Raw genomic sequence first — 15,549 nt, 5'->3', positions numbered from 1 at the left:
CCTTCACTTATCCATTCTCTCATAATTTTCAGACCACACTGTCATGATCTCTCTATTTACCTTCTGGTCCTTTCACAACCTTCGTCTCATGATCACCATTCTCAACCTCCTTCCATAAGAACACACACAGTTAACAGACATAATACACTGGCTTCATAGCCTGAGTTCTTGAGATTTAAATCCAAAACAACACTCCTCATCCACTCCAATTTAGTCACTCACTTTATTTTGCTTTTGTGCATTCTCTGTGTTTCCCATCAATTCAAATGCATCCAATTGTCTCTTAAACAATCCTGCTTCCCTCCAAAGTCACTTTATACATTCCCAAATTGTGTTTTTTTTTTTTTTTTGCCTTACACAGTTCAGCCATCATACCATTTATCATCTCTGCTTTCTTTCTCAACTCACTACTATCATACTTTGAAAGCAAATGACTATTTTCCCAACTACACTGTTCCTTCAGCTTTTGCAGTGACTTCCTCAAATCCCTTTCAACATAAATTTCTGTCGCCACTTTACAAATCATTTGCATCCACACCCACCTCCAGCTCAGATGTTATTTGACTTCTTCTATGCAAAGCTTCCATTATTTGCCTCATTGTCTTGTCTGAAAAATGTGTGTAATGCATCTTTTTATCTGACATTCAGAATCAGTATTTATGTAATGGTAAAATGAAAGGACTAATGAATGGCTTATAAGTTACCCGGTATTGCTGTTTAAATCCATTTTTTATTTGTTTATTTAGTAAGAAGGCTAAAATATGAACTTTTTTTAGGTTCAAGCAAGAGTAGTACTAACAGTAGTCCTTCTGATGTATGCCACAGAGGATCTCCTGGAAGTGAGAGAGAAAGTTATGAAAGAACATCCCATAGTGGTGATCATCATTATCGTATGTTTCATTTTTGTGTAATTTTTTTTTTATAATTCCAGTGTAAAGAATTGCTATTCTCAGCTAATTTGGAAATGCTTTTGCTTTTTTTTTTGTGCTATTCTTAAAAATATGCTTAGATCGATTCTCTTCTCCATAGATCACTTAATATTTATTTAGTTTTTGACTTCTTGTTTAAGGATTTCAGGCAAAACATTTTTTTTTTAGTTTTTAAATTTTTTTTTTTTTTTTTTTGTGGGGAGACTATTTTAAAATTAAGTTGAACTCATTGAATTTCAAAATTAAATTAGACATTGAAATATTGAATTGAATTAATGTAATTTGCATGAAGTTTATTGTTTTAATTGCAGGCATAGAGCTTTATTTTGGCATGTCCTGAGACATATATAGTTTAATCTCAATAGCAAACACCACTATAACAACCTTCCTCGCCATAACAGACTACTGAAAAGTTCTGAGTGAAGTCCCATAGATAAAAACCATGATAAAAGAAATTCACTATAGCAAACTTTTCCTGGTGTTCTCTATGAGTTTGCTGTAGTGAGAGACACTCATCTGTAACTGAATAGATCTTCTTTAAACAATGTTTGACTGGCTTATTGCTATGTAAATATTTTTACATAATTTCCCATCCAAATTCACGTGTAAATTAAGCTGTTGTTTATTCACTTTTTTTTTTTTTTTTTTTTTTTTTTTTCTTATCTGGTATTCTCGCAGAACTGGCTCATGTTTCAATCGGAATAATTATTTTTTTCTTGAATATCCTTTGTTTTAATATATTATTATTGACATAATTGATACACAGTGAAAACAGGATATCATTCAAACAACAATTTGACTGGTGATACAGAGCAATTCAGATTCTGCCCAAGAATTTAAGAATAGTCTGTCAGGTAGCATCATATTATTATTATTATTATGTGACAGCTACAAGGAGTCCAAGTACTCATTGTGGGAGGGCATTCTAATCCACTATACAAAACTCAGTTCCCCCCCCCCCCCACTTACTTCTCCTAGGTTACTACTATCACAACACTAGAACCTTCAAATACAAAATGCCATTTCTCACCTACTACCATCCCTAAGTTCCAAAAAATTATTAGCAAATTAAATGAAAGATACCAAGAAATTATATAGTTGGTTTAATCCTTTATCCAAGTGTAAGCAAACAAAGTTTGCACCTTAAGTATTTTCAGGACTGAGGCAACTCATATACAGAAGCTAATGACTTCACATCACTTGCCTTAGTATCCCATAATGCAAAGCACATATCCTGGTGGACATGTATAATGATATGAATTATGGGAAATTTCCCATAATGCATATCATTATAGGTCATAAGCAGTGCTTTTTTTATGGCGGTATGCAACGTACGCAGTACCGGCACCTTTTTTCTTAAGTTTTTAAAAAATTTAAGAAATTTTTTATTGACAGCAAAATATATTATAAATATTCCAGTAGATGGTACTATGTTCACGAATTGAATTTTCAGTTTTTATTATTCATAGGCTGGTATGCAGCCGGAAACAGGAAGTTGTGTCCACTTCCAATTGCTTCCAATATTAGTTTATCAGTTCTATATTCACTCTGCAACAGGCAGGTGTTCACGTGAGTTTTGAATTAATCTAAGTTAATCAGTGCAATTATTGTTCAAAATGAGTAAAATAAGTTACTTTATGCCAATGAGTAAAAAAAGGAAGGCTGAAGAAGCAGAAACCCTGTGATCCTGTAAAAATGCGCTTAGTGAAGAGGATCACGAAACCAAGACCGAAGATCCACGTGGTCAAAAGGAAGCAGATTCTGATAATGATTGGCCTGAATGTTGGACACTTTTGCAGAAAAATGACTTCTGCGAGAGAAACAAGTGGCTATATGTTGTGATGCAGAGTAAAATGTGTCGTGATGTCGAAAGTCTCGCCTTCGATAAACACATGGGAACGAAAATTTCAGGGGAGTGGGCAAATGGTAAAATCACTCATTTTGGAGAATCTTGCAAACAACAGCTAATGTCATTAAGGAAAAAAAAAAGATTTACGATCATAAGGAGAGTGCAGTGCACAAAGTGTGCCAAAAAATAAAATCTGAAGCAAAAAACGAAACATTAAAAAAAGTTTTCCTAAATACTTTTTATCATAAGAAAGACGTAACAAGAAAAGTGTTTCGAACCGCTTACAAAGTTGCGAGGAGAAATCAATCATTTAACGACTTTGAAGACGAAATAAATTTACAGGAACTTAATGACCTAGACATGGGATATATTCTTCATTCTGCAAATGCTTGCATTAGCATTGTGAGCCATATCGCAAATGAAATGAGAAAAACATTAATAGACAATATAGTGAACTCCAAGAACAAGATATCGTTACTTGTTGATGAATCGACAACTGTGAGTAGCATAACAACATTTTGTTGTTTCTATTGTTCATGTATTTCTTCCTGAAGTTTCGGATCCTGTGAGTCTTTTCCTAGATTTGATCTAATTGTAATACTGCTACAGGAATTCTAAACTCTTTAATCAGTCATCTTGAGTGTTTAGGATTATCTGAAGATTACTTAAAGGAGAATTTATTGTCTGTAACTTGTGATGGTGCAGCTGTGTTATTTGGTATGCGTAATGGTGTAAGGAGGCTAATGTAAGAGAAGTTTCCTAGTGTTATTTTCTGGCATTGTGCTAGCCATCGCCTTGAATTGTCTGTTAGTGACACAGTGAACAATGTGACAGGAGTGAATCGCTTATTTAAGAGTTTCATGGACAAACATTATGTGACTTATCATGCTTCACCTAAGATTGCTAGGGAACTACAGGAATGTGCAGTGACTCTAGAACTTTAACTTCTTAAAATTGGCAGAATTTTAAGAACTCGCTGGGTTCTATCTTTCGCACTTCAAAATTGTGCAGTGTGGCACGATTTTGAAGCCCTCGTCAGTCACTTTCTGTAAGCAGAAGAAGCAAAATAGATCGTTTTCTTTATGAGGGCATTTTAAGAAAAATAATGTCATGCAAGTTTGTTCTTGATTTGAGCCTTATGTGTGATGCTCTCCAAGAACTTAGTGAACTAAGTCTAGATTTACAAGAGGGAAATATTGACTTGTACAAAGCAGACAGGAAGATAAAGAATACAATTCAACTTTTTGAAGAAAGAATTGAAAATCCTGGTCCATACTACAGTATTTCTCTTCAAAGTCAGAAGAACATGAAGTTCAAAGGGATTGAGCTCCACAAAAATGAAAGACACAGTCCTGCAATAAGTTCATCTGCTTTCAATATATTTCTTTTATATTGTTCATCTGCACAGTTCACCACAAAGTCTGAAAGAAGCTGTTGGAAAGAGTCTGCAGCGAATTTGCATGCTAAGATTTTTGATTCCAAGTATTGGTCAGGAAATCCTGGGAATCATGTGACATTTTATGAAGCTGAAATTAAAAATTTAGCATGCAAATTTCACTTAAATGGAAGAGAAGCAGTTCATGGTTTCCGTGAATATCTTCAAGAAAATAAACTCCCGGACATACTACTTCCTCTAAAGCACACTTTGAGCACAATTGCAATATCCAGTGAATGTGAAAGGGGTTTCTCTCAGATGAATCTTATAGTAACTTCATCTAGGTCATCTCTGCTTGTAGACAACTTCTGCGCTGAATTTCATCAAGACACTAGGACCTACTCCTCTTACTCAGTTCAACCCTAGCAAATATGTGGACTCATGGCTGCTCCGAGGTCGTCATTCTGCAGTTGATACCAAAAGCAAGAAGCGATCTAGAGATGACGAGGGTATATTGGAGGATATGTTAAAAAGTGTGAAAGTTGCTGTAATAACATCTTCATGATGAGTACCAGCACCTTTTTTTCCAGAAAAAAAGCACTGGTCATAAGTCATAACACCTTTACCACGAGTTGCTCCTGTCTTGAAAATACTTCAGGTGCAAACTTTGTTTGCTTACACTTGGATAAAGGATTAAACCAAGTATATAATTTCTTGGTATCTTTAATTTATAGTATAACCAAATGGAAAACTTCCAATTAGCAGAATACTTATATCTGTCTTTCTCTTTATATTCATGTGCACTGGGTTTTATACACAATTATCACACAATTTTGTGTGATAATGGTGAATCTAGAATATCTTTATTTTCTGTTTTTATGTCACCTTTATCATCTCTGATTACTTTTACAGTACTTTTTCCTCCATTTCTAAGTTTTTCAATAGCCTCCAGAATATTTCATAATCCTCCTGATATTTATTTTCTATGTCCTTACCAAGGTCTTCACATGACTTACATTTTTTCTGTATTTTCTAATGGTACAAGCTGAATTATTTGCCAGAACTTTCCATGTGCTTTCTTCTTTTCCCTGACTTGCTCTTTAACTTCCTGATTCCACCTTGAGTTTAGATTTTTTTTCTATCCTTACAGACAACCTCACCAGATGCCCCTCTGGCTGAATCAGTCAATGTTATCTTCAAGGTTTGGTTCTTATTTTCAAACGCTTTCATTTTTTCTTCAGTGATGTTTGTGTTATTGAGTTTACAGTTCACCACTAATAGCTGTGGAACATTGATTTTATTTTATAACATTCTTCTTTTCAATATGAAATTCAGTTTTATCCTGTTGAAAACTAAATAGTGATAACTTCCTATTTCGAATCCTCTGTATACTCTTGTGTCCTGAACCAATGGGAAAACATCGCTGTCAACTGTAACATAGTCAATGAGACTTCTTATTTCTTGCATCTTCTCTCCACATGAATTTGTGCATATCTTTATACTGGAATATGGTGTTAGTAATATCTCATCCATCATTCAGCATTGGTTTGTTAAAGGGAAATCATGTTTTACTAACTTTACTTTTACTTTTGTACTATAACAAGGTGACAAATGCTTTGGACAGGGGAGATGCATATATAGTGGTGTACTTAGATTTTGGAAACTCTTTTGATAGACTGCCACACAACAAGCTGTTAAATAAATATTGAAATAGATGGGATTGGATAACAGATTTCTGAGTCAGATCAGTGAATGGCTGTCAGATAGATATTAAAATATTAAAAGATATTAAAACTTTAAGGGGGTGGGCAGTATCCCTAAAGAGGAAGGTCACTAGTGGTATGCTGCATAGGTCAGTTTTGGGTCAATTTGTTAATATTAATATGGGTCAATTTGTTAATATTAATATAGGTCAATTTGTATATTAATGATGTTAAGTTGGGTGTAACTGGTGATATTCGGATGATGCAAAATTGGGGAGAGTAATGCAGAGTCAAGCAGATGTTATGGCCTTACAGGACTTGAATAGATTGAATAAATGGGTAGGTAAGTGTACCTGTCAGTTTTGAAATTGCAATGATGCGATGCAAAGTATACACTTGGTGGGGAAACTTTAAAGGAGGTAGAGGAGATGAGAGATCTGGGAGTGGTGGACAAGGACTTGAAATTCATGGATCCATTGTACAAGTTGTGAAGATGTCACATTAGATAATGGCAATTATGCAGAAATAAAGAGGTTATGATGCCATTGTATAAGGCCTTGATTAGGCTTCTTATGGATTGTTGTGCACAGATTTGGTCACAGGGTTTTCATGGTGACAAGGGTCCAGACAAATTCACAATGGCGGTAAGTGGTCTTTGGAAATGTGGAATATGTGGACAGATTGAGAGAATATAAATTGTATAGACTTGTGAATAGGAGGCAGAGGGGGTATATGATTGTGTTGGAACGTCCTACCAACTTACTGTTCCATTTTTGTTGGTTTGTTAATCTTATCTTTACCTCTTTAAATTCCGTTTTTATTCATTAGTTGTTGATTGATGCTCATCTGAATATAAAGAAATTTATATTATACTGCGCCACCCTATATTCAGATTAGTCTAAATAATATAGAGGAATCAATCATCAACTATACTTATATTATCACTTTATCTTCAGGCCGAGGTTATTAATAGCTTTTAAGGCTTCCACAAAGGTCCGATTAATTTTATGAGCGGTGCAATGTAAGAAAATCAGGCAAACGCCAAGTTTAACTCAACAAAAGAAAACGTTTAATGTGGAATAGTGCAACATATACATTCAAGTATACCTATCTGCAAAAGGTTATCAAATTGAACAATTACAAAAATCCATATTCAGATATTAGTAACTTCTTATTTAGGTTTGAGGATTATGGCTAATGTTGACACTTCTTTCACATAGTTCTCTCTACCCAATTAGATGAATTAAATCATAAATATATTAGCTCAGTTTAAAGTATTCAGAATAATTACAATCCATTAATTATCAAACATTCATTTTTCAGTTTTTTATGCTCAGTCAATCAAGTTGAGAATAGTTCTTAAAAGATTAACCTTCCAAATGTTACAATAACTAATCTTATGATCTTTCTCAATAACTATATTCTTTCTCAGTCAGCTAACACTTGATAGATCAACATAACACTTATTATTTCGAGAGGAAAGTACTTCAGTACATCTAACATCCGACCATTAATTGACATAACATCACAGCTAAGGTCAAAATATATCCAATGGAGTTAACCGTTGTAGCTTCACAGGTTATAGAAAGGACAATTCTTACCAGATTACTGCTTCTACACATCAAATTTGCATAGGCACATTTGAAATTCTGGTTGACATTTACTTTATGGCAACACAATTCAAAGAAATCTTCCACTATAATAACTGAATTATAGACAGAAATATACAAGTCTTGATGCACTTGGTTTAAGTTATCTACTAATTCCTTATTTTCTTCTATGTATTAACTTCAGTTCTGCACTATTCTTCCACTAACCATTTGAAATTTATCATAGTATCAGAATTCCCATAGAAGTAATTCAAAATGCCTATTAATTCCTTGTCCTTTCCTAGTCGATTTTCGGCATATATTAATTCCCCTTCTGCCACTCACTACCTATCTCTATGCTGTCTCTAGGGCTTCTTACTCTTTACTTTTGTTTTCCAATCAAGTGCTTTCTCTTTTTCCCTCCAAAATCCGGTTCTAACCAGGTCAGCTTATAACAACTCGCCTCTCCCCTTTGTATACAGTACTCATGCTCTAGTCATGCGCTACCTAAAAATAACTCCGTTTCCTTGACAGTGACCAATCAAATCTCATTAGCAGAATTGCTTAAATTTACTTTCTCTTTCATTTACAATAATAAAAAACATATATCACAGTTCATTGAGGATATATTTACAAGTTATATAAAGAATTTATACAGAATAAATAACTAAAAAAAATTACAATTATTATTTCAATAAAAAATTAACAGTAAGTGTTTAATTTACAATTTATATAGGAGAAAACTTAGCTCAGGAAATACAATATATGTTAAATCATGAATGACGTATTAATAAATCATAAAATTCTTCATTCACAATTTAACAATTGAGACGTATAAGCTAGTCAGGGATTGCTATCATGTTAACATGGAAGAGATTTTTCATAGAATTGGAGAGGGGCATAGGTAGAACAAGAGGCCATCACGGGAAACTGTATAAGGGTGTGAGAAGAAGGTTCTTTACATGGAGAGTGGTTGGTCAGTGGAATGTATTGCCTGAGTGTTTTGTGAATGTAGGCACATTGAGTCAGTTTAAGGCATGGTTGGATGCATTGTGTGTGTGATAGTGTTTACCTCCCACAATGAGTCTCTAACTCCAAGGAAGTCAGGTGTTAATAATTGTAATAATAATAATGTCTTGAACAGAAATCCATGAGGCATTTACAATTATTATTAGTTTTGCACTTTTCTCCAAATTTTCCCAAAACATTTCTGTATTTCTGGTAATCCTTTTCTGCTCTGCTGTTTAGATCTCAACAAGGACTAACATTCCAGCTGCCTGTTTTAATGCCTCTAAACATTCCTCCATTTCTTCCTTGGTAGAATCTTCTGTAGGACCATAAGCACAAATAAGTCTCATTGTCCAGTTTCCCCATTCTGATATTTGCCCACATCACTCTACTTGATATTATCTGTCATTCAAGAAGATTATCCTGATATTTAGTATTGAATGCTATACCTACCCCCTCTTTGCCCTGATTTTTAATGCCTGAATATAACCTTTTGTATTTGTTATTTAGAGTGATCTCACCTTTCTGGATCTCATCTTTCTAGACCAATATATACATGGATCAAAGTGGTGATGGATAAGCATCAGAGAGTAGTATATCATGGAGTTAAATCAGAAGATAGCAAGTAACCACTGGTGTGCCACACGACTCTGTACTAGAGCCACTGTTTTTAAATTTGTATCAGTGATACTGAGATTTTGAGGGTAAGTAATGTCCAATTTGTTTGTCAATGATGCTAAACTGGAGACAGCAATAGTTAATATAAGTGATGTAGAGATCATGCAGAGCAATCTAAATAAGACTTGATAGTTTTGGCAAAGGGATAATTGCTGCCACTTCACTGTATGAAAGTTGTAGTGATGCATTTTAGGATGTAAACACTACAGGCTGTGTATTATATTGATGGAACTCGACTGCAAGAAATTGATGAGACTGGTGACTTAGAAACAAAGAAAACTTCAGGTGCGTTCTCAAGGAGAACCTATAGAAATAGTAATTTATTCAATTGGAGAGCCAGTTGAATATATTTGTATGGAATAAGAGAGAAATTGGCCAAAATACAGCCTCTTTAAAATTAAAATCAGTCATGACTGAACTAGAAGATCATTTTCAAACCACTTTTAACTTAAGGATCTGAGAGCTGGGTCAAAAGCAAAACAGTTGATCTAAGAGACTAGAAACTATAGATATGAGAGTTTGAGAAAAGTTATGGGAGAGAACAGATGTCATCAATTTATATTAAAAATGGTGATAGGAGATTAAAATAATGTAAACTTAATCATTTAGTACTGTCATAGTAGCCTGTACACCACTTGAGAGTATATATTTTGGGAAATTGATAATGATATAGATTTAGGGGTAATGGCAGATAGAGTGTTGTAGTTCAGAGAGCATATTGCAAATGTGGAAAACATGTCTCAATGGATCAGTTGGATGTTACTAAACTTGCTGACAAGCAGATATAAGGATTTTATCTTTTTTATATGGCTTTGATATACTGATGAAACATAAGTAATAAAAGGGGTTTTATAGCGTAGATGCTAAAGAAATTTTCCAATACATGACTGCATGGAAGAGAACAAGGAGTCACTTAATGGAAGTTATGTAAGAGTGTGGTTACCATAGTTCGATATTTTTGCTTGGAGTGTGGTAGATGAGTAGAAAATGGTTAGTGTGGGCATTCCTTGATGAGTTCTGGATGCCACGAAGATGCCAATGTATATTAATAAGATTTACAGATTTTAGTTAGTACTATCATCTTTTTTTCATGTTTGGAGACCATAAGCTTTGTGTATATAGTTTTTTTATGAGAAAAGTTAAGACTTTCAGCAGTCATATAAGTTTAAGGCCATAGAAATGTTACTAAAAGTAATAATTTTATTATTATTATTATTATTGTACAGGTACCTCCATGGAGTCTGAACACTCATTACAGGAGACCCAAACTATCCACACAATCTATCATACCTCTCCTTGAACCCGTTAACAGACAAAGCACTCACAACTGACTCTGGTAACCCATTCCACTCATTTACAACTCTCCAAGCAAAAAATCTAGTCCTCACACCCCTACTAACCACACCTTTATTCAACTTCCAGGGATGACCCCTTGTTCTGGTCCCTCTAGCCAAGTGCTAAAGCATTTACCCTACAATCTATGATATTCCCTCTTTATCTCCTATCAACCAACTTCGGCAGTCCACACACCATCAACCTATCTTCACAGGGAACATTCCACAGACCATTCACCATCTTGGTCACTCACCTCTGAATCCTCTCCACTGCTTCCTCATCCCCGAGAAACCCAGGGGGACCAGACTTGAACAAAGAGGAATTACAACTTCCTTATTTCTACTTGTTAGTGTGTTCTTTAAGCAACCTTAGGTGCCACCTTAACAATATTATTATTATTATTACGCGATACCTCCAGGGAGTCCAAAGACTCATCGAAGGAGGGCACCTATGCTACAACTCTATGTTTCTACCACTCCTTCACAACTAGAGCAAACCTTATCATCTACACCGAAGGCATCTACTGCCCACTACCACCACTAGTATTTTCACAGACAATCACAAACATCCATGCCCACAGCAGGATTCGAATCCACAACCTTTCGGCTGGAGAGCAGATACGCTAGCCACTCGGCCAACCAGCCAGCAAAAAATTATCAGTAATAAATTTAAATTTTAAATATTTTTTCGAGTGGACCTACCGACATCAGAAATCTTTGATCAGCTTCGTTTAAAATCACTAAACAGACATGTATTTTGACATTGGTGATAAAATTCCAACATTCCACATCAAATAATAATAATATATATATCCTCTAAACTTTAACTCTCTGTCTTCTACTACTACTACCATCCTTAAATCTCTAGCTTCATCTATTTAAATGGATTACAGTTCCATCATTGTGGTATACAGCTTGTAATCTGTTTATCCCAAAATGCATAACCTTATATTTCTCCACATTAAACTGGTGCCCATTATATTTTGCACATACTGACAGCCTATTTAAATCATCCTGCAAACTCTCCACATCATCTTGTTTAACTATTACTCTTCCTAATTTTGCATCATCAGCAAACAACTGAATATTTCCTTTCAGTTTATTTCCTATATCACATCATCATCATCATCAAATTCCTGCTATGTACCCTCAAGGGGTGTACAGGATGTGATAGCACTACATGAAAAAAATTACATCATTATTAATTTTATATCTACAATTTTCCTCCAAATCAGTCTGTTACTTGTCAAGACTCCAACATTATCAGATCTTATATTTCTATCGTCTAAGCACTTTGTACCATATCAATCCACCTATATCTTGGTCTTCCTCTGGGTCATTTTCCTGCCAACCTGGCAGAGAACACTTGTTTTGCTAATCTTTCCTTGCCCATTCTGTTTAAGTGACCATACCAATTGAGATTAGCTCTGCTGACGCATTCCTGGATGCTGACAATGTCAAGTTCTTTCCTAATATCCTCATTTTTAATATGATATTGCCATTGATGCCATCTGTTCAGGCCTATAATCTTTCTCAGGACTCTCATATCTGTGGTCTCTAGTCTTTGGTCAAGTGTTTTACTTATGACCCAGCTCTCAGATCCATAAGTTAAAACTGGTTTGAACACTGTCTTGTATACAGCTAATTTAGTGTTCCAACTAATTTCTCTCTTATTCCATATGAATTTATTCAATTGACTTCCCGCCATACCAGCTTTGCTGATTCTGTTGTCTATTTCTATATTTAATTTACCATCTTCAGTAAAAATTGTGCCTAAATAGCTGAAATGTTTTACTTGTTCCATAGGTTCTCCATTCACAACACAGTTGATATTTTCAATGATTCTGCCTATTTTCATTGTCTTTGTCTTTTTATTGCTGACCTTCATACCATATCTATTACAACAGCTATTCAATTTAGTCAGAGAATCTTGCAGACTTGTAGCGGATCCATTTAGAAGTATAACATCATCCGCACAAAGCAAAGAACTGACATTAACATCTCCAATTTTGATATCAAGTTTAATACCACTTTCCTTCATAATGTGATCCATATAGATAATGAATAGCAAAGGGGATAATGTACATCCCTGTCTCACACCAGATTTAACATTAAACCATCTTCCTGTACTTCCTTCAATTCTAACTGCTGACTTACAACTCAAATACAGACTAAGTATTGCTTGATATAATGCCCCATTGACACCATATAACTGCAGCATATTGAATAGCTTTTCTCTTGGCACCTTGTCATATGCCTTTTCCAAATCGACAAAACTTAAATACAGATCTTTGTTATGTTCCCATGCTTTCTCGACTATTTGTCGTAAAGTGAAGATCTGATCCTGACAGCCTCTATTTGGCCTTAATCCAGCTTGTTCTTCGCCAAGCTTTTCTTCCACAATTCTTCTCAACCATTTCTCAAGTATACTTGCATAGATCTTGCCAGGAACACTCAGTAGGGAAATACCTCTGTAATTCTCACATTCAGTTTTATTTCCCTTTTTATATATGGGTACCATGAGAGCTCTACTCCAATCATCGGGAATTCATCCCTCTATCCAGGCCTTCTGAATTATGCAGTGCAGCCACTGTAAGACTCTCACACCACCATACTTCAGCATTTCTGGTCTAATATCATCTACTCCTGCTGTCTTTCCACATTTCAAGCCTTTGATGGCTTTTTCTACTTCAAGTATGGATATGTATTCCTGACTGCATGCCTGGTCAGTGTTTTTTACCACTATGCTGTCATCACTGCTTGTTTCATTTAGAAGTTTTTCAAAGTAATTACTCCATACTTCAAGGATATCTTTTTCTCCCGTTTTCATGTCACCTTTATCATCTCTAACTCCTTTTACAGCACTCTTTCCTCCATTCCTAAGCTTCTTCAACAACCTCCAGAATATTTTGCCACCTTCTTGATATTTATTTCCTATGTTCTTGCCAAAGTCCTCCCATGACTTTTGTTTAGCTAATTTTACACAGCGTTTAGCATTCTTGCATTTGTCTCTATATTCTCTAAGAGCACAAGCTGACTTATTTGACAGGAAATTTTGATATGCTTTTTTCTTTTCCCTCACTACCTCTTTAACTTCCTGTGTCCACCATGGAGTTCTGATTTTTTTATCCTTACAGACAACCTCACCACATGCCTCTCTGGCAGAATCAATCAATGTTTTCTTCAGAGATTGCCACTGAAACTCCAAGGTTTGATTCCTGTTCCCAAACTCTTTCATTTTTTTTTCAATAATCTTTGTGTATTTTAGTCTACAGTTCATATCTGAGAGCTGCTGAACTTTTATTCGCTTTAAAATTTTCTTACATGTTCTTCTTTTCAATATGAAATTCAATTTTATCCTGCTCAAGACTAAATAGTGATCACTTCCAATTTCAAATCCTCTGTACACTCTGGTGTCCTGCACCAGGGAGAAAACATCACTATCAACAATAACATAGTCAATGAGACTTTTCTTATTCCTAGCCTCTTCTCTCCATGTGAATTTGTGCACATTTCTATGTTGGAACATGGTGTTAGTAATAACCAGTCCATGTCCTGAGCAGAAATCCAACAGATGTTTGCCATTATTATTAGCTTTGCTCTTTTCTCCAAATTTTCCCAAAATATTTTTGTATGTCTGACAATCATTTCCTACTCTGCTATTTAGATCCCCAACAAGGACCAACTTTTCATTTTTCATTGTGTCAGTTGCTTTTTCTAAAACTTCAAAAAATTCCTCCACTTCTACCTTAGTAGAACCTTCTGTGGGACCATATGCACAAATAAGTCTCATTGTCCAGTTCCCCATTCTCATATTTGCCCACATTACTCTACTTATGACTGACTGCCATTCAAGAAGATTAGCCTCGTATTTTGTGTTGAATACTATGGCTACTCCTTCTTTTCCTAGATTGTCATTGCCTGAATATAACATTTTGTATTTATTGCTCAGAAAGATCTCACCAGCTTTTGTCTTTTTTGTTTCAGTCACCCTATTATGTCGATCTGGTACTTATCTCATTCCTCAGCTAGCTCCATTTCTTTGCCATTCAGGCTTCTTACATTGATAGTACCGATCTTTAACTGTGGTGATGTTCAGTTGGGGTTTGTTTTCAGATTTGTTCCAGTAGCTGACTTTTCGGTGTTTGCCCTGGTTCCCTGGCGAAAACAACGGGGGCCTTGTTTAACCGGGCGATGCCCCAGCCGGTATGAAATTTTGTCATGTTGTACCATCATTCTATATTTTGGTTTAACCAATAAGAATACAATTTGGTTGGCTAAATCCCAAATTGCCAGCCCATCCTCGTTCGTTCAGTATCCAAGTAGATACCCAACAGGGTGCACCACGAGAAGGTGAGGATTGGACCTTAGGTCAGAAGCCCTGGTCGGTTCTCCGCATTTCTTTAAAGGCTATATGGAGGTCTCCTCTCAGTTATACAGCTTTGACCCTTAAGCACCTCTATATCATTCCTATATCACTTATGTACAAATTAAACAGTAGTAGTCCTATCACTGAACCTTACAACACACCACTACCTGCTTTTACCTGGATTCTGCTCCTCCAGGAGCCACTCTCTTATCCACATAACCAGTGTCATATCTATCCCCATTTTTTCTAATTTGTGTAACAGAGTTCCATGTGGTATTCTGTTAAATGCTTATCAAAATCCAGCAGAATCATCATATAGCATTTCCTTTATTCAACTCAGCTGTCACTCTATTATAAAAAGTTAGTAAATTACTAAGGCATGGCTGACTCTTAACAAAGCCATTCTTTTTGATCAAATTTTCCTGTACTTTTACCACCACTCCTGAGATGCTGATTGGTCTATAATTTGCTACTGCAGCCTTAGATTCTCCCTTATACAAGGGGAATTAATTGCCCTCTTTCCACTCCCTTTGAAAGGGAGTGGAAAGAGGGGAATACTTGAGCCACTATGGGTCAGTGATGTAAATATGCAGCCTCTCCCAATCATGTCAACCCTACCCTCTCCTGGTGAGGTCGATTCCATTATGGAACAGGCCTCATTATGGGGCTCTTGCAATAGAGTGTATTCCTGCTGCTAGGGGAACACCTTCTTAGT

The 15,549-nt window shown here is 35.5% G+C and overlaps 1 protein-coding gene across 7 annotated transcripts in view; it reads left to right on the top strand.

Annotated features, from left to right (window-relative positions):
* Rab3-GEF (Rab3 GDP-GTP exchange factor) overlaps nucleotides 1–15,549 on the top strand; it is a 1,186,669-nt gene that overhangs the window by 537,512 nt on the left and 633,608 nt on the right. For all 7 annotated transcript variants that reach the window (XM_090394443.1, XM_090394448.1, XM_090394444.1 and 4 more), the window contains one exon: nucleotides 777–890. In XM_090394443.1, the coding sequence (XP_090250569.1) occupies nucleotides 777–890 (114 nt within the window). The remainder of the gene's footprint in view (nucleotides 1–776; nucleotides 891–15,549) is intronic.

This window comes from Typopeltis vanoorti, chromosome 6 (genome assembly GCF_054136105.1).
Source record: "Typopeltis vanoorti isolate ZY-2024b chromosome 6, IOZ_Tvanoo_1.0, whole genome shotgun sequence".
Taxonomy (NCBI): domain Eukaryota; kingdom Metazoa; phylum Arthropoda; class Arachnida; order Uropygi; family Thelyphonidae; genus Typopeltis; species Typopeltis vanoorti.
This window is presented reverse-complemented; position numbering and strand designations above follow the sequence as displayed.